General features: G+C 46.7%; 1 protein-coding gene across 1 annotated transcript in view; it reads left to right on the top strand.

The window, feature by feature from the left end:
* Window positions 1–23,390, top strand: part of USP24 (ubiquitin specific peptidase 24) — a 357,333-nt gene that overhangs the window by 113,326 nt on the left and 220,617 nt on the right. Inside the window, 4 exon segments of the mRNA XM_030207144.1 lie at window positions 2,858–3,016; window positions 9,653–9,767; window positions 10,129–10,232; window positions 18,216–18,323. Coding sequence (XP_030063004.1) covers window positions 2,858–3,016; window positions 9,653–9,767; window positions 10,129–10,232; window positions 18,216–18,323 — 486 coding nt within the window.

Here is a 23,390-nt window from a genome sequence, read left to right as displayed (position 1 = left end):
TTGTTGGTCAGATGAGTAAACAGCTCAGAAAACTGCTAACAGAGATATCGTGTGCAGTACACTGCTGTGCTTCTCTGTGAAGCGCTAAAAAAGAGAAGCACAGCAGTGTACTGCACACGATATCTCTGTTAGCAGTTTTCTGAGCTGTTTACTCATCTGACCAACAAGGTATTTCTTGCATCAGACACAGACCCCTGACGCAGGCCTCCCGGCCGAAACACGTCACGTGTTGGGTCAGTTGTGCAGATTTCAATAAAGACCTTGTTCAGGAAGACACTCATTGTGAGAGGTTTATTTTATCTACTATACGTTCGCTTGTCTTTGAAAAGAACAAACCATGAACTTTTGAAAGCTTTTTCCGTATAGACGAATCTGTAGTGGCAGCCTTCAGACAGTTGCCCACGTGTGGTCCTGGAACCCTTAGAATAGTAAAGTCTCATGTTCTCAATTACATTTAGCACTAGATACCCAATTTGAAGTTTGTCTGCCCCACAAACCAATTTATTTGAACTAACCTTCCAGTTGTGTGTTTTATATAGGCTCTTAAAACATGTGGTATTTGTATACTGGATATAAAGTGCTTTGTCAGATCTAGTTTTATAAGCACTGAATGAAATATACTATTTCACTTGGACAAGAGCCATACCATAAAAATGGTGGAATTCCAGAATAAACCTGAACAGTGAGAGGAATGACTGGATGTTATTTCAGCTTGATTACCACAAGGTAGTAGGAAGGCAGAAGAAGCTGCCTTCTGTGTCCCCATATCTGCAAAACATTGATTATGGTCCTGAGGGTTAGGGCCCTAGTGGCTGCAGAAAGAAACGCCCTTTTCTACAAACACCCCCAGATTCTATAAATGGCATCTAAAGTTAGACACCCAACTGCATGCCCAGTTATAGAGTTTGAATCAGTTACACGTGTAATTGGCACTAAATTAACATAACATAATATAATAGTATTTATATACCTCCATAACCAGAAAAGTTCTAATCAGTTCACAAACTTTGGTCCTGGGGAACTGAGTTTGATTCCCACTTCAGGCACAGGCAGCTCCTTGTGACTCTGGGCAAGTCACTTAACCCTCCATTGCCCCATGTAAGCTGCAGTGAGCCCGCCTTGAGTGGGAAAGCGCGGGGTACAAATGTAACAAAAAACAAAAAAAAAGAAAACCTGGACAAAACTCAGACTTCAAAACATACATTCCTAAATAATTCGAGCAATATCAAATTTCTGAAAAGCCAGGTTTTTAGAGTCCTCCTAAATGAAGGATGAGAGTAAGTAATTCACATTGAAACTTCTTGCCAAAATGTAGGAGCCTGGTATTCTAGCAGCATTTATGAATTTTCAACCTCCTATAGCCTTTAACAGAATGGAAAGCTATAAGGGGAATTGTCAATTCTTCTATTCCTAGTCACATCAGTAAACTGGAAATTATTTACTTTTCAGACCCTGATTGACACTGTCTCTCATTGCTTTTTCACTATTACTAACTGAATTTTATCTCACCATTTGAAATTGAACAAGGAAAAATGTACGGGACCCTTTTACTAAAGTCTACGTGTACCCAACGTGTGCCAAAATGGAGTTACCGCCCGACTACCTTGCGGCTCTTGTGGTAATTTCATTTTTGGCGCGCATCCAATACACACATTCAAAAATAATTGTTATTTTCAGACGCACTTATTGGACGCGTGCCAAGTGGCATTTGATGCATGTAAACTGAGTGCCTAACTTCTCGTGCAATTATAAAGGGACAATTTAACATGGGAGGGGCATGGACGTCTCGGGGGCGTTCCGACTATTCCTGTCGCACTTCATAGAATAGTTGCATTTACACACAGCTGCTGCTTTTTAGGCACCAGCATTCATGCCTATAATATACATGGCGTAAGTGGGTCGCACCTAGAGTTGGCACATACCTGCATACTTATGCTAGCATTCTATAACTGGTTTGGCATGCAGCTCTGCTGCATGAAAGTACTAGTTTACTGCTCAGCTTTTGGCCCCTAACTTTAGGTGCCATTTACAGGCATAGGTGCCGACTCCGTGGGTGCTCGAGCGCCCCCAATATTTTCACCTGCCAGAAGTTCCCTTCCCAGCCAGCCCGACCTGCCTGGTGCCCGCCCTCTTCTCTCTCAGTCCTCCACCCTCCCCTTCCTGTGTGCCGTCCAGAATTTTAAAAGTCATCTTACCTCAGGGTTCCGGCGGCAGCTGTGAAAGGCGAGCAAGCTCGGCGCTTCAGCCTTCCCTTCTCTCTCAGCTCTGGTCCCGCCCTCATTTCCTGTTTCCGCAAGGGCAGGACCAGAACTGAGAGAGAAGGGAAGGCTGAAGCGCCGAGCCTGCTCGCCTTTCAGTGCTGCTGCCAGGACCCCGAGGTAAGATGACTTTTAAATTCTGGGCGGAGAAGAGGTCGGGCTGGGGTCGAACTGGAACTCAGAGGAGAGGAATGGGGGGGGGGGGGGTCTGGAACTTGGGAGGGGGGAATGCACCACCTGTTAAAAAAAAAAAAAAACAATTTCAGCACCCCCATTCATTTTGAAACGTTGGCTCCTATCTTTGCAGGATTCCCCTTGGTGTCTTGCTGCTGACCTTTTTTACTACTACTACTGCTTAACATTTCTAGAGCGCTACTAGGGTTACGCAGCGCTGTACAGTTTAACAAAGAAGGACAGTCCCTGCTCGAAGGAGCTTATAATCTAAAGGATGAAATGTCAAGTTGGGGCATATACTCCCTCTGTAGTATAAGTTGCAGTTTGCAGTTGCTTTGCCTTTTTGCCCTGCTTGTCTTATTTTATTACAGTATATTCATTGTTGTGATATAAATGTTGTTGGGTTTTTTTTTTTCTGTCACCAGAGGCTTGTTAGTATTCCAGAACTTTTGTCTGCTATTAAACTACTGTGTATGCGCTTCCAACCAGACCTGGTAACCATCGTGGATGACTTGCGACTGGATATTCTGTTGCGCATGCTAAAATCGCCCCACTTTAGTGCAAAAATGAATTCACTCAAAGAAGTAAGTTTTGGGTTTTTTTTTTAATCTTTTTTTTATTTTTCTCAACTATTTTGGAGGTGACCATGATAAATATTGGTAGTGAGAAGGCTTACTGCATTCTGTGGCCTTATTCAGTAAATATAATCACACAGCTTTTGAAGAGCTAATGATCCCCATTATTTTTCTCTCGTATGTGCTTTTTTGCACTTCACCCAGGTCAGGAGAGCAACCTATCTGGTCACTAACAAAAAAAAAAAAAAAAGATCCTGGCTATGCTTTTAAATCTGAGTGAAATACAGCTGTGGCTCATTAGCTTGCTTACTTCTCACTTACTATGGGGTTTTTACCTAGAGGATGGGACGGGGACAGAGCCCGCGGGGATGGGACGGGGACAGATCCTATAGGGACAAGGCAGGGATGGGGAAAAACTCTTTTCTGTGTCATTTTCTACTTTGAAGCCTGTTAATGAACTAGACTGTTTGAGTGATACAGACAGTGATATTTTGATTTTTTTTGAAAAACAAGCAAACATGCTGGCCGCAAGTAGCAAAATTTGCATAGGAGATGCTGTACATTCCTGCTACGAGCACATCATCTGAGAAGACATCTTCTATTGCAGGAAGGACTGTGGAAGACAGGAGAGCTAGACTGAATCCTGAGATTGTTGATGACTTATTATTCAGCCACAGATTAAAAAATCATAAGAGTGCTTCATAGGGCAGGCATTATTTCTCCTGCTAGGGTTTACAGAACGGGTTGTATTTTGTACCCCTGGACATTTTAACAGGTTGGATTAAGATTCCTTGGGGTAGTAGAAGTCAGCTATTGTTGGGGTTGGAAGGGTAGAGGGTGGTAGTGAGAGGGCTATTATAGTTATTTGTTGTTATTGTTTTCTATTTGTGATTCATAAATGAGTTGCACAGCATATTCTTTTTTTATACTTCAATAAAAAGATTTAAATTTAAAATCATAAGTGTTTGAAGCTTCTGCAGATGAGAACAGATCCCAAGGGGACAGGGTGGGGATGGAGAGAGGGCCTGAGGGAACGGGACGCGGATGGAGACAGAACCCATGAGGACGAGGTGGGGATGGGGACAAACTTTGTCCCTGTGTCATTCTCTAGTTTTACCCTCCTAGGAAGACGTAATACTCTCCTACCCTACCCACAGGCTCTGTAGTGCTGCTTTCAGATATCAGCATAGCTAGTGAAAATACAGAAGTTTCAGCCTGGCGTTTCTGAAGGTTAAGGGGTATAAGCATGTGAATGAAAGCCTCCTTAAAGCTGTATGTCCTGTGCCACTGTCTGCATTGCCATTTCCAGATCTGTGGGCCATCATTTACCTATAATCTTTAAATTTCCTATTCCTTATCGTCCAGCCAGACTAGTCCACACCAGTGGGTTATACAGTCCCCCCCCTCCCCCAACTAGCAGATGGAGGTAGAGAAAGAACAGATAAATTCCGGTGACATCCACCACTTTGATTATACCACAGAAAGGCAATATATTAAGAATCACACAATAATATAATAGGTGCAGCCTAGAGCAAGTCAGTATTTCTCTACCTCCAGCAGATAATTCAGACTGGGCTGACAAGGCTGGTTTTGTCTCCCCCCCCCCCCCCCCCCCCCCCCTCCTTCCGGCCTCACTCCTGCAGCACCAGGATACAGCCGGTGGCTGGCAGGTCCAGTCCCTTGTTTACATCTGTCTCCTAGGATTTGACTCACAGGCGACCCCCTGGTTGAGTAAGGATGCTGTTAGCTCCCTTTTTTGTTGAAACTTCTGCTTGTGGGCTGGAGCCTCCGAGTCTCTGGAAAACAGACCCTTAGGGACTGCTGCCAGTGGAGGCTGGTCTTTCTCAACCCTACCCCCCACCCCCACCACCACCACCACCACTTGCAGTCCTGAATTGGATGATGGTCACCAACAATGTGAACCTCAGGAGCTAGGGTGCTCATTTTCGGTCTTCCATTCTCCAGGGCACTTGGACCAAGAGGCTTCCTTCACCATCCATCAGTCATGTGGAGGCCTATGTGATCTGCTTAGCTCTCTGCAGGGGTTCCTTCCCATTCTTCAGGGAAAGGCAGTCTGGGTGATTTAAAAAATGTGACAGCCATCACTTATGTTAACAAGCAAGGGGGCACCAGGAATTAGGTGGCAAAGGTGCACCAGGAATGAGGTGGTGGCACTGGAGGTTCAATGGCTCTGCATCTGGGTGGAGACCCATCTGGCTGCCCTCTCAGCCATATACATCACCAATGTGGACAATTTTCAGACTGACTTCCTTTGTCGAGATCTGGATGGGGGAGTGTGCCCTAAGCAAGTAGGCTTTCCACTTCATCATAAATCAGTGAGATCTTCGGAGTTCGATCTGATAGTGGCTATGGACAAAATGACATGTTGCAGGTTTGCAGCAGAGTCGTTGGGAGTTGATGCATTGGTGCAGACTTGACCTCAGCGGATCCAATCTTTATGTATGTATCCCCCCCCCCCTCCCCTCCTTGGCGTCTGGTGGGCTGAGTCCTACGCAAGATTGCTCAGCATCCCAGTCTCGTTATCTTGGTGCCTCTGGATTAGCCAAGGCAGCTGTGATATGCAGATCTCATTCTGCTCCTGTTGGGGTTTCCTCCTGTTCTTCCCAGGAGGCTGGGGGATCCACCACCAGGGTTCAATCACCATGGAAAATCTGGATTCCATTGGTTTACAGCCTGACTTTCGAGAAGCAGTGTCAGAAGCAAAAGGGATACTCTGCAGGGGTTTTGGAAACCTAGGGCTTGGAAAATTTTGACTTCCCTAGCGTACATGAGTCTGGTGGGCCTTTTGAGTTCTATTTTGGCAAGAGAGCTATCTTTGTGGCAGGTGGTTTATCTGTGATGCTGTCCTCCTTACAGAATGATTTTGATCAGGGTTTTGCCCTTCAAGTCCAGGTGGCAGCCTTGGGGGGTTTTTTATGGGCCCCTTGAGACATCGGGCCTTGGCATCTGTGGCAGATGTAGCCTGGTTTTTGCAGGTAGTTAAGCACATTTAGCCTCCTCTTCACCCGGTTCTTGCCCAGTGGGACCACCTTCTAGTTTTGTGCTCCTCTGGGTGGTATCCTTGAAAGATCTCTCAAGGCAGCTTTCATAGAAGCCATTTGTTTGGCTTGTAGAATTTCTGAGCTCCAGTCTCTATCATGTCAAGACCCCTACTTGTCATGCTCCGATCAAGCAGTTTCCCTGCATACAGTTTCCTCCTTCTTTCCAAAGGTAATTTTTCTTTCACATGAACCAGGTGGTCCAGTTGTTCTCCTTTCCTTGGGAGACTTCACCAGGGGCCTACTGTTCACTCCATAAATTGGATATGTGTAGAGCACTGTTAAGGTACCTAGTGGTCACTAACGAGTTCAGGAAATTGGACCATTTGTTCTTTTTCATAGCCTGCATAAGGGAAAGGCGGCATCCAAAGCGACTATTGTTTGCTGGATCAAGGCCATTGATGCCGCTTACATTCTAGAGAATAAAGAGGTTTCAGCAGGCCCTCAGGCTCATTTGACCGAAGACCAGGCTATCTCTTCGGCAGAAGCTCAGTTCTTCTCTCCAGAGGACATTTTCTGAGTGCCATCTTAGTTCTCTCTACATTTTGTGAAGCATTACAAACTGGATTTGTGAGCCAGAGGCAACTATACCTTTGCCAGGGCAGTGATACAGGAGGTTTTTGTCATCGACCAGCCTGGATGTATGAGCTTTTGTACATCCCACTGGTATGGACAGGTCTAGCTGGACAATAAGGAAAATTATTTTTTTTGTAAATTTAAAGAAGGTCTTTATTGCTAGAATATCGACAATGTATGACTCCAAGAGTTATTTACAACAATATAAAGTGATATCACCATACAAATATCCCAACATTTGAAACCTTCATTTTTAACATTTTAGAAAAATAAAGAAAATAAACTAAAAATGCCCTCTTCCCCACCCCACCAAAAGCACATGAGACTGACACTGGGAACAACCAAAAGTCCAGAGGTTCATTCAGGTAAGATCCATCCCCCTTAGGGGGCCCCACACTTTTTCCCACTGACAATGGAGTTACGTCTGGTAGCTGTCAATTTCTCCATTCGGTAAATATAGCATAAGTTAGCACGCCACTTCTGTATGGAGGAAATATGAATTTTATTCTTACTTGTTAATTTCCTTTCCTTGAGTCCTGCAAGACCTGTCCACTTCAAACCTCAGAAGACTTAGGGAAGTTTCTCTGTGTTCTTGGCAGATTGCTGCATTCCAGTGCCGTGTCCTTTTTAGAAGTGAAGATCTCATATGTATTGGAGGTAGATTTTTTTTTAGCCATCATGAAGTTTCAGATAACATAACATAAGAATAGCTGAATTTTCCCTGGACAAGACTTTTGTTTTCTGATATTTTGCTAAAACAGTATTTTAAGAAGGTGTTGAAATTATCACACTGATGAAATTGTGATTTCGCGAAGTTATTATGTCTCTCAGCGTTCTCGAGTTGCAGTATCTCAGGAGGAGGGCTTTGATAAGTTGATTGAGCCCAGTTTGGACTTGACAAGTTTTTTTGGAAGTTCTAATGATGTAGTTAATACTCCTGTCACCCTTCTGGTATCTTTTGCATCCGTAACTCAAAAACTTGTTAAAAACTTATTTCAAAAATAAAAATGCTTCTTTTTGTGGTCAAAGAATTTGGTTCTTTTCCAATGTGGCTCGTGCCACCCAACTTCATAGGAAGCAATTTTTTGCCTTAAAAGGCTCAAGTTCTTATTAAAGGGGCTACTGTTTTATTGAGGTACTCGTGTAAATGCTTAGTTAGCTGGCAAGAGAAGGATTATGTTTTTTTTATGCTACTCAGTTGGAGAATTTTCTTAAAGGAATAAAATAATGTATTATTAGGGTGAGAGTTTAGTTTTTATAATCTTAAGATCTCCTTTGTTTGGTGTAGAAAGCCAGGTGTAGGTTAGGTTTGGTTTCTATTTTGATTTCTTATATAATTTTCTTTGTAAAAAGGAAGCATGCCCTTCTAGACGTGTGCTACGGTACTTGATTTCAGTGGTTTGTTATGTTCCTGGATTTATCCTTTGAATGGTAATGTTTCTTGATCCTATTATATAATGTAATAGTTCATTAAAACAAAATAAAAACATAAGAATAGCCGTACTGGGTCAGACCAGTGGTCCATTTCACCCAGTATCTTGCTTCTAACAGCTGCCAATCCAGATCACAAGTACTTGGTGGAATCCCAGATAGTATCATAATTGTTTGCTACCAATCCCAGGGCAAGCAGTGGCTTCCCCCATGTCTGTCTCAATGACAGATTGTGGACTTTTCCTCCAGGAACTTGTCCAAACCTTTTTTTTTTTAAACCCAGATATGCAAACCATTACCCATATCACATAGTAAACATAGTAGATGACGGCAGAAAAAGACCTGCATGGTCCATCCAGTCTGCCCAAGAAGATAAATTCATATGTGCTAATTTTTTATTTGTACTATCCTCTTCAGTGCACAGACCGTATAAGTCTGGCCAGCCCTATTCCCGCCTCCCAACCACCAGCTCTGGCACAGACCCTATAAGTCTGCCCAGCACTATCCCTGCCTCCCACCACCAGCTCTGGCACAGACCGTATAAGTCTGCCCAGCACTATCCCTGCCTCCCACCACCGGCTCTGGCACAGACCGTATAAGTCTGCCCAGCACTATCCCCGCCGCCCAACCACCAGCCCCGGCACAGACCGTATAAGTCTGCCCAGCACTAGCCCTGCCTCCCAACCACCAGCTCTGCCACCCATTCTAGGCTAAGCTCCTGAGGATCCCTTCCTTCTGCACAGGATTCCTTTATGTTTATCCCACGCATGCTTGAATTCCGTTACCGTTTTCATCTCCACCACCTCCCGCGGGAGGGCATTCCAAGCATCCACCACCCTCTGCGTGAAAAAATACTTCCTGACATTCTTCTTGAGTCTGCATCCTCTGGCAATATTTCCTCCTATTTATTTTTGAAGTGTTACCATGTAACTTAATTGAGTGTCTCTTAGTCTTTGTGTCTTTGTACATTTTGAAATAGTAAAAACTCCATTCACTTTTACCAGTTATACACCACTCAGGATTTTGTAGCCCTCTATCATATCCACTTCAGCCGTCTTTTCTCCAAGCTGAAGAGCCCTAACCTCTTTAGCCTTTCCTTATATCAGAAGAGTTCCATCCCCTTTTTCATTTTGATCACCCTTCTTTGAACCTTTTCTAATTCTGCTGTATCTTGATTTTTTTTCTTCCTTTGGGTTTGGGCATTAGTTCTGACTAATTTCAGGCAGCACCTGCTGTTGTTACTGGTGGGATCATTGGAACTTGTCTGTTCTTTCTCTACTTTCATCTGCTGGTCAGGGGTATATCCCAATGGTGTGGACTGGTCTTGCAGGACTCAAGGAAATTAACAGATAAGAATAAATTTCACCATACTAGTTGTACTCCATAGATTTCATGGTGTGACGTCTCCAAATGAGTTGTGCATCCATGAGAGGACTGATTCCGCCCCCCCCCCTCTCCCCCCCCACACACACACCTGTATAGCAGTTCCAACACATCTATCTTTTTTTAATGAGTTCACTGTTCATTGCAGAAAGAGATGGAAATATAACATTGTCACATTTTCTGGTTATTGTTGTAGGTAACCAAATTAATAGAAGACAGCACTTTATCCAAATCTGTGAAGAATGCAATTGACACAGATCGATTACTAGACTGGCTAGTAGAAAACTCAGTTCTTTCAATAGCATTGGAAGGTGAGCATCTGCGAGCACATTCCTCCTTGGAGCTTCCTAGGATTTGAATAAATTTAAAAAAAAACGGAGTTTTTTTTTTTAATGCCTGAAAAGTATGTACTAAGTAACATGTTACCAGAACCTTTTGCATGGCTATTCGCATATCCTGGAGGAGTGGCCTAGTGGTTAGGGTGGTGGACTTTGGTCCTGGGGAACTGCGGAACTGAGTTCGATTCCCGGCAAAGGCAGCTCCTTGTGACTCTGGGCAAGTCACTTAACCCTCCATTGCCTGCCACATTGAGCCTGCCATGAGTGGGAAAGCGCGGGGTACAAATGTAACAATAAAAAAAATAAATATCCTGTGTTCTTTGTCTTGTATTAGGTAACATAGACCAGGCACAATACTGTGACCGGATAAAGGGAATTATCGAACTGCTGGGCAGTAAATTATCTTTAGATGAACTTACTAAGATCTGGAGAATACAAGTAAGTCATTTTGTTTTAAATTTTGTTTTTCTTCTTTTTCCATCTGCTATCATAAAATCTTGGAACAGAAGCGATTTATTTTTATCGGTTGCACTTAGATGTGAGTAATTTGTCTGCACATTTCAGATTTCTAGGTGCATTATGAAATGCAGTACAATGAAGCCCATGTGACTGTGCCAGATTTTGGATGTCATTAGCTGAAAAATTATTTTTTTATTTTAGAACTATACAGTAGATTTATGTAGGAGCTGTCTGCATTACATCACAATATAGTTCACTCCACTCCTAACCATAGATGTTGTATGTGCTGTATATAAATGAATGCAAAAGCTTTCAGCTCTCCTCACAAATAATTGAACAGAGTTTTAGTACTTTAGCTCTTTGTAATTGCCTCATTGTGAAACATTTTTGAGCCACCTCAGTGACTGAATATCTTGAGAACTTTAGCTGCAGTATCTTTACCAGCTCTGCATAAAAGATATTGAGGCAGTCTTGGGCACCTTGGAAATTTATTCTTTCTTGTTATTTCAACTGGGTCTTTTGAATATATATTCATCTGGTCATAAGACTATGCTGGTTAAGGGCCTGATATATTAGAATGAGGGATTGCATGTACTGGTCCTTACTGAAACATGATTAGGTCAGTGACTGTATCAGATTGTTTTCCAGAAAATTTCTATTCAAACCTTAAAAAAAAGTTAGGTGGGTGACTTTACTCTTCCATAGAAGCTTGGGTTTTCAACTATCGACAACTTACATTATTGATGGACTACTGTTTTGTTCATATTTAGGTGCGTGTTGTAGGCAGCTTAGGAGAGCTTGTGTCGGCTGGGGGAGATGATTTATTCCTTCAGCTTAGAGCTTTACACTCCCCCAAGGACTGGTAGTGAGGCTGATGCAGAGGCTTGTGCAGCTGGAGCTATATCAGAAGGCGTCTCGGTTCCAGTTTTGCTCAGTGGGACAGTCTTATTGCAGAGTCCAGATTCTGGAAGTGACCTCATTGACGTTGCTGACCCTAACTTGGCTGGCAGCTTTTTAGAGGCTTCTAGAGATGGAAGGACTTCTAATATTACTGAGGTCCTGCTTGTTGAGAAAAAGGCATCTGGGTCTTTGGGTTCAGCTTGGAAGGATAGTGGCCATAGTTAGGATGGAGAAATCTCTGTCAGACCGTTTAGATAAATTTACTGAAAAATGTGATTTTTACAATTCCAAGTACCTGATGATAAGGCAGGATTGGTCAGCGTGGGTACTCATTTGGGTAAATTTGAGCAGCAGATTGGTGAGCTTCAATGCTGTAAGACGACTTGATGCGCGATTGCAGTTTATATAATATGAGGAAAGGCTGGGCATTCCAGGGGCAAGGCCAAAATATATCTGGGTAGTGCCAATACTTAGCTGCTGTCTGGAAACGTATCAGCCCTGACTTTAAACAGTACGTTCTCCGAGGACAAGCAGGCTGCTTGTTCTCACGACTGGGTGACGTCCTCGGCAGCCCCCACCAACCGGAAAAAAGCTTCGCGGGACGGTCGGCACGCAGGGCACGCCCACCGCGCATGCGCGGCCGTCTTCCCGCCCGTGCGCGACCGCTCCCGCCAGTTCCTTTTTTTCCGCGTCTGGAGAGAGTCGTGCTTCGAACCGCTCTCTCTTTTTCAGCCGCCGGATTTTCGATCGCGTTTACGCGATCGCGCTTTTTCTTAGGTTTTTTCGGTCTAGTTACCGCCCGGCTTCTTTTTTCAAAAAAAAAAAAAAAAGAAACCCTGCGTGTGTGGAGCACGCGCTCCCTTTTTCCCTCGCTTCCAGCGGGGACGCCGCGTTGCGGCCTAGTGGTCGCTCGGTCGTTTTCTTTTTCGTGGTGTGATTTCAGCCACCATTGACGACTTTGACTTCGCCAACGCGATTTTTCCGTCGATGTCCTCGAAGGTCCCGAGTGGATTTAAAAAGTGTGGTCGCTGCGGCCGGCCGATCTCGCAGACCGACACCCACGCTTGGTGCCTCCAGTGCCTCGGGCCGGAGCACAATATCAAGTCGTGTTCTCTGTGTCTCGGTCTCTGGAAACGGACTCAGGTTGCGAGGCAAGTTCTGCGGGACCGTCTTTTTGGAACTTGCGCCGGCCCCTCGACGTCGACCTCGAAGGCATCGGTATCGCTTCGGTACCGGTATCGATGCCCGAGACATCGGCACCGATGGCAGCGACCCCAGGAGAACAGGTCCCGTCGGCCCACCGGTCCTCCGGTGAGAGTGGGGGTGAGAGGCCGCGTGGGCAGTCGGCCCCGGTCACTCCCTCAGCTCGTGGGCCACGGGACCGAACCCTGTCTGACCCGGTACCTCAAGACCGAGGGGGATCGACCTCCTCCTCCTCCATGCCCTCCGGCGCCGGTGACGGGCATCGCAAGAAAGATAAGAAGCGTCGTCACCGGTCGCCCTCGGTGCATCCGGAGATCGGAGAGGAGGCGACGCCGAAGCGTCATCGTCGGGAGGAGAGGTCCCCGTCGGTTGTGGAGGTACCGACGCATCGGGGTTCCGGCACCTCGGTGCCGTCTCCTGGCTCCCAGCAGCTTCTGGCGCCGACACCCCTACTGACCCCACCGCCTTTCCCGGCAGCGGGCCTGGACGAGTGCCTCAGAGCCATCCTTCCGGGGATCCTGGAAGGGCTGATGCGCCAGGCTGCACCCCCGGCGCCGATGACTGTGGCGCCGGCGAGCTCTAGCCCGGCGCCGGGGCCGTCGACACCGCCGCCGCTTGCGGTGCCGGTCTCGACCGCCACGCAAGTGGAGTCCCCGTCGACGTCGATGGAGGGAGCTCCGTCCCCGCCGGCGCGGGAGTCCACCGCTCGACGACACCGAGACCCTGGTGCCTCGACGTCGAGCCGGGCCCGGTTCAGGACTCAGCTACATGAGCTTATGTCCGACACCGAGGATGAGGACTCGTGGGGGGAAGAGGAGGACCCTAGATATTTCTCCTCAGAGGAGTCTACGGGCCTTCCCTCGGACCCCACGCCTTCACCGGAGAGGAAGCTCTCACCTCCTGAGAGTCTCTCCTTTGCCTCCTTTGTGCAGGATATGTCTATCAGCATTCCCTTTCCCGTGGTCTCTGTGGAAGAGCCGAGGGCCGAGATGCTCGAGGTCCTCGACTATCCATCACCACCTAGAGAGTCCTCCACGGTACCGCTGCACAATGTCCTCAAGGAGACACTGCTTCGGAACTGGGTGCGACCTTTAACTAACCCCACCATTCCCAAGAAAGCAGAGTCCCAGTACAGGATCCACTCTGACCCAGAGTTAATGCGGCCCCAATTGCCCCATGACTCGGCGGTCGTGGATTCTGCTCTCAAGAGGGCACGGAGTTCGAGGGATACCGCCTCGGCGCCCCCGGGGCGGGAGTCTCGCACTCTGGACTCATTTGGGAGGAAGGCCTACCAATCCTCCATGCTCGTGACCCGCATCCAATCATACCTGCTCTATATGAGCATTCACATGCGGACCTATGTGCAACAACTGGCGGACCTGGTCGAGAAGCTCCCGCCGGAGCAGTCCAGGCCTTATCAGGAGGTGGTCAGGCAGCTGAAGGCGTGCAGAAAGTTCCTGTCCAGGGGTATCTATGACACCTGTGACGTGGCATCTCGTGCTGCGGCCCAAGGTATAGTGATGCGCAGGCTCTCATGGCTGCGTGCCTCTGACCTGGACAACCGCACCCAGCAGAGACTGGCCGACGTCCCTTGCCGGGGGGATAACATTTTTGGTGAGAAGGTCGAGCAGATGGTGGACCAACTGCATCAGCGGGAAACCGCTCTCGACAAGCTCTCCCACCGGGCGCCTTCAGCATCCACCTCCACAGGTGGACGTTTTTCCCGGGCCCGGCAGGCTGCACCCTATTCTTTTGCGAAGCGTAGGTACAACCAGCCGGCCCGAAGGCCTCGCCAGGCACAGGGACAGCCCCAGCGCGCTCGTTCTCGTCAACAGCGTGCGCCTAAGCAGCCCCCGGTGCCTCCACAGCAAAAGCCGGGGACGGGCTTTTGACTGGATCCACGGGAACATAGCCGCCCTACAAGTGTCCGTACCGGACGATCTGCCGGTCGGAGGGAGGTTAAAATTTTTTCACCAAAGGTGTCCTCTCATAACCTCCGACCAGTGGGTTCTCCAAATAGTGCAGTGCGGATACGCCCTGAATTTGGCCTCCCTGCCTCCAAATTGTCCCCCGGGAGCTCAGTCTTTCAGCTCCCATCACAAGCAGGTACTTGCAGAGGAACTCTCCGCCCTTCTCAGCGCCAATGCGGTCGAGCCCGTACCACCCGGGCAGGAAGGGCAGGGATTCTATTCCAGGTACTTCCTTGTGGAAAAGAAAACAGGGGGGATGCGTCCCATCCTAGACCTGAGAGGTCTGAACAAATTCCTGGTCAAAGAAAAGTTCAGGATGCTTTCCTTGGGCACCCTTCTGCCAATGATTCAGAAAAACGATTGGCTATGTTCCCTGGATTTAAAGGACGCATATACTCACATACCGATACTGCCAGCTCACAGACAGTATCTCAGATTCCGCCTGGGCGCACGGCACTTTCAGTATTGTGTGCTGCCCTTTGGGCTCGCCTCTGCCCCACGAGTGTTTACCAAGTGCCTCGTGGTGGTAGCGGCCTACCTACGCAAGCTGGGAGTGCACGTGTTCCCATATCTCGACGATTGGCTGGTCAAGAACACCTCGGAGGCAGGAGCCCTCCGGTCCATGCAGTGCACTATTCAACTTCTGGAGCTGCTGGGGTTTGTGATAAATTACCCAAAGTCCCATCTCCAGCCATCCCAGTCTCTGGAATTCATAGGAGCGCTGCTGAATACCCAGACGGCTCAGGCCTACCTTCCCGAAGCGCGGGCCACCAATCTCCTGGCCCTGGCTTCGCAGACCAGAGCGTCTCAGCAGGTCACAGCTCGGCAGATGTTGAGACTTCTGGGTCATATGGCCTCCACAGTCCATGTGACTCCCATGGCTCGTCTTCACATGAGATCTGCTCAATGGACCCTAGCTTCCCAGTGGTTCCAAGCCACCGGGAATCTAGAAGATGTCATCCGCCTCTCCACCAGTTGCCGCACTTCACTGCTCTGGTGGACCATCCGGACCAATTTGACCCTGGGACGTCCATTCCAAATTCCGCAGCCCTCGAAAGTGCTGACGACGGATGCATCTCGCCTGGGGTGGGGAGCTCATGTCGATGGGCTTCACACCCAGGGTCTGTGGTCCCTCCAGGAAAAGGATCTACAGATCAACCTCCTGGAGCTCCGAGCGATCTGGAACGCACTGAAGGCTTTCAGAGATCGGCTGTCCTACCAAATTATCCAAATTCGGACAGACAATCAGGTTGCAATGTATTACGTCAACAAGCAGGGGGGCACCGGATCTCGCCCCCTGTGTCAGGAAGCCGTCGGGATGTGGCGTTGGGCGTGCCGGTTCGGCATGCTCCTCCAAGCCACGTACCTGGCAGGCGTAAACAACAGTCTGGCCGACAGACTGAGCAGAGTCATGCAACCGCACGAGTGGTCGCTCCATTCCAGAGTGGTACGCAAGATCTTCCGAGAGTGGGGCACCCCCTCGGTGGATCTTTTCGCCTCTCAGACCAACCACAAGCTGCCTCTGTTCTGTTCCAGGCTTCAGACACACGGCAGGCTAGCGTCAGATGCCTTTCTCCTTCATTGGGGGACCGGCCTCCTGTATGCTTATCCTCCCATACCTTTGGTGGGGAAGACCTTACTGAAGCTCAAGCAAGACCGCGGCACCATGATTCTGATAGCGCCCTTTTGGCCCCGTCAGATCTGGTTCCCTCTTCTTCTGGAGTTGTCCTCAGAAGAACCGTGGAGATTGGAGTGTTTTCCGACTCTCATTTCGCAGAACGACGGAGCGTTGCTGCACCCCAACCTTCAATCCCTGGCTCTCACGGCCTGGATGTTGAGGGCGTAGACTTCGCTAAGTTGGGTCTGTCTGAGGGTGTCTCCCGGGTCTTGCTTGCCTCTAGGAAGGATTCCACTAAAAAGAGTTACTTTTTCAAGTGGAGGAGGTTTGTCGTTTGGTGTGAGAGCAAGGCCCTAGAACCTCGTTCTTGCCCTGCACAGAACCTGCTTGAATACCTTCTGCACTTATCAGAGTCTGGCCTCAAGACCAACTCAGTAAGGAATCACCTTAGTGCGATTAGTGCTTACCATTATCGTGTGGAAGGTAAAGCCATCTCTGGAGAGCCTTTAGTCGTTCGATTCATGAGAGGCTTGCTTTTGTCAAAGCCCCCTATCAAGCCTCCTACAGTGTCATGGGATCTCAACGTCGTCCTCACCCAGCTGATGAAACCTCCTTTTGAGCCACTGAATTCCTGCCATCTGAAGTACTTGACCTGGAAGGTCATTTTCTTGGTGGCAGTTACTTCAGCTCGTAGGGTCAGTGAGCTTCAAGCCCTAGTAGCTCATGCTCCATATACCAAATTTCATCATAACAGAGTAGTGCTCCGCACCCACCCAAAGTTTCTGCCGAAGGTGGTGTCGGAGTTCCATCTTAACCAGTCAATTGTCTTGCCAACATTCTTCCCCAGGCCGCATACCCGCCCTGCTGAACGTCAGTTGCACACATTGGACTGCAAGAGAGCATTGGCCTTCTACTTGGAGCGGACACAGCCCCACAGACAGTCCGCCCAATTGTTTGTTTCTTTCGACCCTAACAGGCTAGGGGTCGCTGTCGGGAAACGCACCATCTCCAATTGGCTAGCAGATTGCATTTCCTTCACTTACGCCCAGGCTGGGCTGGCTCTTGAGGGTCATGTCACGGCTCATAGTGTCAGAGCCATGGCAGCGTCAGTGGCCCACTTGAAGTCAGCCACTATTGAAGAGATTTGCAAGGCTGCGACGTGGTCTTCTGTCCACACATTCACATCACATTACTGCCTCCAGCAGGATACCCGACGCGACAGTCGGTTCGGGCAGTCGGTGCTGCAGAATCTGTTTGGGGTGTAAATCCAACTCCACCCTCCAGGACCCGAATTTATTCTGGTCAGGCTGCACTCTCAGTTAGTTGTTCTTCGTAGGTCAATTTTCTGTTGTTCCCTCGCCATTGCGAGGTTCAATTGACCTGGGTTCTTGTTTTGAGTGAGCCTGAGAGCTAGGGATACCCCAGTCGTGAGAACAAGCAGCCTGCTTGTCCTCGGAGAAAGTGAATGATACATACCTGTAGCAGGTGTTCTCCGAGGACAGCAGGCTGATTGTTCTCACCTACCCTCCCTCCTCCCCTTTGGAGTTGTGTGTTTCATCTTTTGCTAGTCATTCAACTGGCGGGAGCGGTCGCGCACGGGCGGGAAGACGGCCGCGCATGCGCGGTGGGCATGCCCTGCGTGCCGACCGTCCCGCGAAGCTTTTTTCCGGTTGGTGGGGGCTGCCGCGGACGTCACCCAGTCGTGAGAACAATCAGCCTGCTGTCCTCGGAGAACACCTGCTACAGGTATGTATCATTCACTTTACCCGTTCAAGTGAAGTATCGTATTTTCAGTGGTCCTACCTAAATTGATAGGGTCACAGAATATCAGGCATAAAGATAAGCAGATAAATCGTCTGCTTATTTTAGGCGGTGGATTGCCCCCATTGTTATTAGCCATTTTCAGGTTCCACACTCGATCCAGGGAGTGTAGGTTCTGTTACAGACCCTGATAGGGAGCCAGAATGTCTGGGGCACAGTGCTTAAAACTGCGAGTATGTCTAATTTTGTAGATCCTTTAGGAGAATATTTCACTATGGCTCGTTTTAATGATAGCCCCACTGACATGCTGCTGTGAAAGACTCCATGTTAACTTTAGGGCAGCGGAGAGATATCCCTTGTTACTTATTTCTAAATCCACTTTCCACTGACATTTATATTTGTTCTAGCATATATTGCTTTTCATAGGGTTTTATCCTCTCCTTAGGCAGCTGAGTTGAATGGAATGAGATCATTTCCCTTTCATTGATCTCTCTCTCTTTTTCTCTTTAGTCTGGACAATCATCCACTGTGATTGAAAATATTCATACTATTATTGCTGCAGCTGCTGTGAAATTTAGCTCAGATCAGCTTAATCATCTGTTTGTTCTCATTCAGAAGGTAAGACTGAAAGAGTCATTTTCTGGAAAGAGATGTTTATGCATTTGAACAGCTATCCTCCACAATTTCAATAGCTGCCATTTTTTTAAAACAAGTATTGCACTGTAAAATGGCAGATGGTGATTTGATTTGGAAGATTTAACTTAATTAGAGTTTTACTGCCTGTCTTATTTGACCATAAGTTTTGTTTTATTCCTTTTTATGGGCAAATGCAGTGTGTCAGGGTTTGGTGCAATGTTTTCAAATCAAGAGAAGCACGAAGGGGATTTCTATTGTTTTTATGCTTTTATTAGGAGCAGAATAGAAACTTCAACCGAATCGAGTGCCAGCTTGTGTGTATGCTCATTTCTAGTGCTACAAATGGAGGAAATATCCTGATTAAAAGTAGGGTTGCACATTAATCGAGATTAATTATTAATTGTGATTTAAAAATGTAATTGTGATTAATAATTAATTGTATGCTGCCCAACTTCACCCTCCCTTCTGTCCCTGTGCATGGTCTAGCATCTCTTCCTCCCCCACCTGGACCTGTCCGTGGCACGCTTTGTCTCTCTCTTAAGCTCTCCCCACCCCCACCCCTCCCACCCCAGCCTGGAGTCCCTTTTGAAAAGTAAGAAAGTCTTCAGCCCTATAGTTCCAGTAGCAGCCATACTCAAAGGCTGTCTGCAACCTGCACATGGCCTTTCCTTCTGATGGAGCTTCCTGTTTTGTGGAGGGCGGAACAGGTTGGAGAGAGAGGCCCAGTGCAGGCTGCCTTTGAATACGGTTGCCACTGGTGCTGCAGGGCGATGACTAGTTTGCTTTTCAAATGGTACGCCAGGCTGGGGGGGGGGGGGGGGGGGATCTTCAGCTAGAATCACGGATAGGAGGGGAGGGAAAGCTACTTGCACCGGATGGGGAGGGGGGAAGAGGCAGAGAGTTGAGCAAGAACCCCAGGAGGGGAGGGAGAAATGTCAAACCATGCTGGGGGAAGGGGGCAAATTGAGAGAACTGTGGACAGGGCTATGAGGGGAGAGAGAAGGGTGAAGGGAGAAAAAGAGAGAGGGAGAAATATTGGAATGGGAGGGAGGGAGGGAAGAAAGAGAGAGAATGGACCTGGAGTGGAGAGAAGGAAGAAAAAGAGAGATGGCTGGGGGGGGGGGGGAGAGGGAAGAGAGAGAGTGAGAGTGGGCCTGGGGGTAGAGGGATGGGAGGGAGAGAGAGTTGGAATTGGGGTTGGGAGAAAGAAAAGAAAATATTAGTCCTTTAATCAGTGGCACAGCCATGGGGGGGGCTTGGAGATCTGGGCCCCCCACTTTGGACAAGTCCTCTCCAAGCAGCTTGTATAAATCTATCTTTATTTTGTCCTCCTGTCATTACGTCACGGGTAATTGTATAGCGGAAACATGATCCACAGCTGATAACAAATAATCATATGGCCATCCTGTATTACAGTAAGAACATAAGAATATCCATACTGGGTCAGATAGTGGTCCATCTAGCCCAGTATCCTGCTTCCAATCCAGTGGCCATAGGTTACAAGTGCCTGTTAGATTTAGTTACTTAAATAATTTCTTAGTATCTTGCCAAAGAAATATTGTGGACAAACAAATGTGTAATTTTTTGGTTGATTTATTTTATATTACTAATACTATGTTATTTCTTTGTTCTCAAAACATTTATTCAATGTAAATGTATTTATGAAACTTATAAATAAAGGGGGGGAAAAAAACAAGTGCCTGTTAGAAACCCAATTAGTAGCAACATTCCATGTTACCAGTCCTGGGGCAAGCAGTGGCTTCCCCCATGTCCATCTCAATAACAGAGTATGGACTTTTCCTCCAGGAACTTGTCCAAACCTTTTTTTCAAACCCAGATATGCCATCCGTTGTTACCACATCCTCTGGCAGCGAGTTCTAGAACTTGACTATTCTTTGAGTGAAAAAATATTTCCTCCTATTTGTTTTAAAGGTACTTCCATGTAATTTCATGTGTCCCCTGGTCTTTGTACTTCTTGAAAGAGTGAAAAATCGATTTACTTCTACCTGTTCTACACCACTAAGGATTTTATAGACCTCGGTCATATCCCTGCTCAGCCATCTCTTTTCCAAGCTGAAGAACCTAACCTCTTTAGCCTTTCCTCAGACATCCCCTTTATCTTGTTCGCTGTTCTTTGAACCTTTTCTAATTCCGCTATATCTTTTTTGAGATACAGCAACCAGAATTGAACATAGTACTGAAGGTGAGGTTGCACCATGGAGTGATGCAGAGGCATTATAATAATCTTGGTCTCATTTTGCATCCTTTTCCTAATAATTCCTAGCAGCCTATTTGTTTTTTTGACTGCCACTGCACACTGGGTAGAAGATTTCAGCCTATTGTCTACAATGACACCTAGATCTTTTTCTTGAGTGCTGACTCCTAAGCTGGACCCCAGTATCAGGTAACTATGATTCGGATTATTTTTCCTGATGTGCATCACTTTGCATTTGTCCACATTAAATTTCATCTGCCATTTGTATGCTCCGTCTTCCGGTTTCCTAAGATCTTTCTGCAGTTTTTCACAATCCACATGAGTAGTGTAAAACTATGTTATCCATTCAGCAAAAAGCAATAGAAACAAGGCCCAGTGGCAGGTTGAATCTCATGTACTTAAAAGAAAATTCAAAGGGTTGTGTATGATAAATGGGTTTTGATTCAAAATTTTAACTCTGTCTTATGGCTATTGTTTATATTTTTATTTGTCCAGACATGCCTAGGTTTGCCATGTGTTGTTACGTTTGATAAATAGGTTTGCTAGGAGACGGGGAGGAGGCTATAGACAGAGAAGAATGTCTGTGGGAGGGGGGTGTAGAGAGTGAGAGGTTTGCTTACCTGTAACTTCAATGTTTCTCAGGTGAACACTACTAAAAGCAAAATAAAGCATTGAGATTGTATCCTTTTGAAAGAAAACAATTGCCTATTTTCTTTTTGTGGTTCATGGCTAGAGAGAAACAGGAGGGGGACTGTGGGGGATGTCTACAGAAAAAGTGGGGTGGGTGGAAATCCTATTGCTAGCTAGGGGGAAGGGGGGGTCACAGGTGGTGGCACTGGACCCTATTAATCTCACACAGACAGTATGATAAAGTAAACACCAGGCTACAGACACTGATCTCACACAGACAGAGAATAGCTTGCATTGCTGGTGAAGCAACAGTGTGTTTTAAGCCTGTAAAATGCATTGGATATTTTCCTGTCTTAACTATGTCTGAAGTGTCTCTTGTTTGGCCAGCAGATAGTGCATGTTTATGCTTAAAGCTGTTATAGAGGACTGACTTCTCTTTCTTTTAGTTGGCAAACAGATAATAGGAAGTGCCTGTAGTGATGTAACTAGTTTTTAATTGAAACTTAACTGTTCTGGGCTCTAATTGGCCTGGAGTTTGAAATTACCAAACAGATGCTGGCTGTTGCTTCAGTTTCAGCCTGGGAGAAGAGAGAGAGAGAGATCTGTTTGCTGCAGCTCTGTGAACAGATATATGCCCTGATCTCCCCGGTACTTTCTAGGAACTATACAGATGTTTAGTTAGTTTTCTAATTGATCCATTTTCAGTTACTTGTTACTGTTTGCTATTCCCCCCCCCCCCCCCTTTTTTTTTGTCCACTGTTCCAAATTCTGAGAGTAAACACATTTGTTTGTTCATTCTGCCTGTCTGGACTGATAAAGAATCCTTGTGGTTTAAATGTTGTGTCTGTGAGTGCTTTCTGGCAACTGTGGGACCACAGGGAGTGTGGCTTCAGTAGCCTAGAAATCACTAGGGATAATTGGAGAGCGGGAGACTCACCCAGAGGCGGTTGTGACCCAGTTTGTGGGAGGAGGGTGCTAGTGTAGAGCATAAGCGGTAGGTGCAGGTGGACCTGAGCTATGCTGGGGAAAGACCCTCCAAGTGGACATGGGGTAACCCCAGGCAGTTGTCTAGGCATTTTGTGACAGCTTTGCTGGACAAAAAATGCAAACAGCTTTGTCATTCTTAAAAAGCGTACGATCCAGCTTAAAAAGGTGTCCTTTTTTTTCTTTTTTTGTTAAACAAATGCTTATTTTCATTCCTGAGAGAAAAAAAGTGAAGAAACAGCTTTACAATTATGCACAAGCTATCCTTTTGATAGAAAATAATTCTAAGAAAAATATCTGTTTTCTTTCCTGTGAGAAAAAAAGGTTAAGGTGCGCATACGCGATTAAATTCCACCGAGGCGGTAGGGCGCATTGTCGAGGGTTTTTTTACGTCACTTCCTGTCACATGACCCCCATCCAAGATGGCAGCTAGTAGTGGAAACAGGAAGTGAAGTATACAATAGTGACCACCATCTTGAAAAGGGGGTGTGGCTATGACATTGGCATTACCAAAAGAGGTGTGGTTTGTGGGGGTGGGGTTATGCAAAAGATATGGGGTTTGGGGTGGGACTATGCAAATAAGTGTGGCTATGTAAAAGGGGTGGGGCTTGTGTGGTCATATCTGATGACATCATCCAAGGGGCTGGGGAGTGGGTGTAATTTTGGCAATAATGTCATCAAAAGGGGTGGTGGTTGGGCACGGCTTGGACGTGTCTTCACTTCTGATTGGCTGAAAACCCGGAAGTGGGCGTGCCATCTGTCAAAATCAATTACATTTGACGAATGTTAGTGAGGCACACTACTTGCATTTGTTTTGAGAACTTTGAATAGTTTGGTGTCATCTGCAAATTTAATCACGTCACTTGTTCCGTTTTCCAGATCATTTATAAATACGTTAAATAGCATTGGTCCCAGGTCAGATCTCTGTGGCACTTTACTATTCACTCTCCTCCATTGAGAAAAATGGCTTTTTTTATCCTACTCTCTGTTTTCTGTCCAATAACCAATTTCTAATCCACAGAAGGACATTGCCTCCTATCCCACGACTTTTTAATTTTCTCAGGAGTTTCTCTTGAGGAACTTTCATCAAAAGCTTTCTGAAAACCCAGATACACTACATCAGCCAGCTCTCCTTTATCCACGTGTTTATTTATACCTTTAAAGAAATTAAGCAGCTTGGTGAGGCAAGATTTCCCTTGGCTGAACCCATGCTTACTCTA

This window comes from Microcaecilia unicolor, chromosome 6 (assembly GCF_901765095.1).
Source record: "Microcaecilia unicolor chromosome 6, aMicUni1.1, whole genome shotgun sequence".
NCBI classification, from domain to species: Eukaryota; Metazoa; Chordata; class Amphibia; order Gymnophiona; family Siphonopidae; genus Microcaecilia; species Microcaecilia unicolor.
The sequence above is the reverse complement of the archived record's forward strand: the minus strand, read 5'-3'. Positions and strand labels throughout refer to the sequence as shown.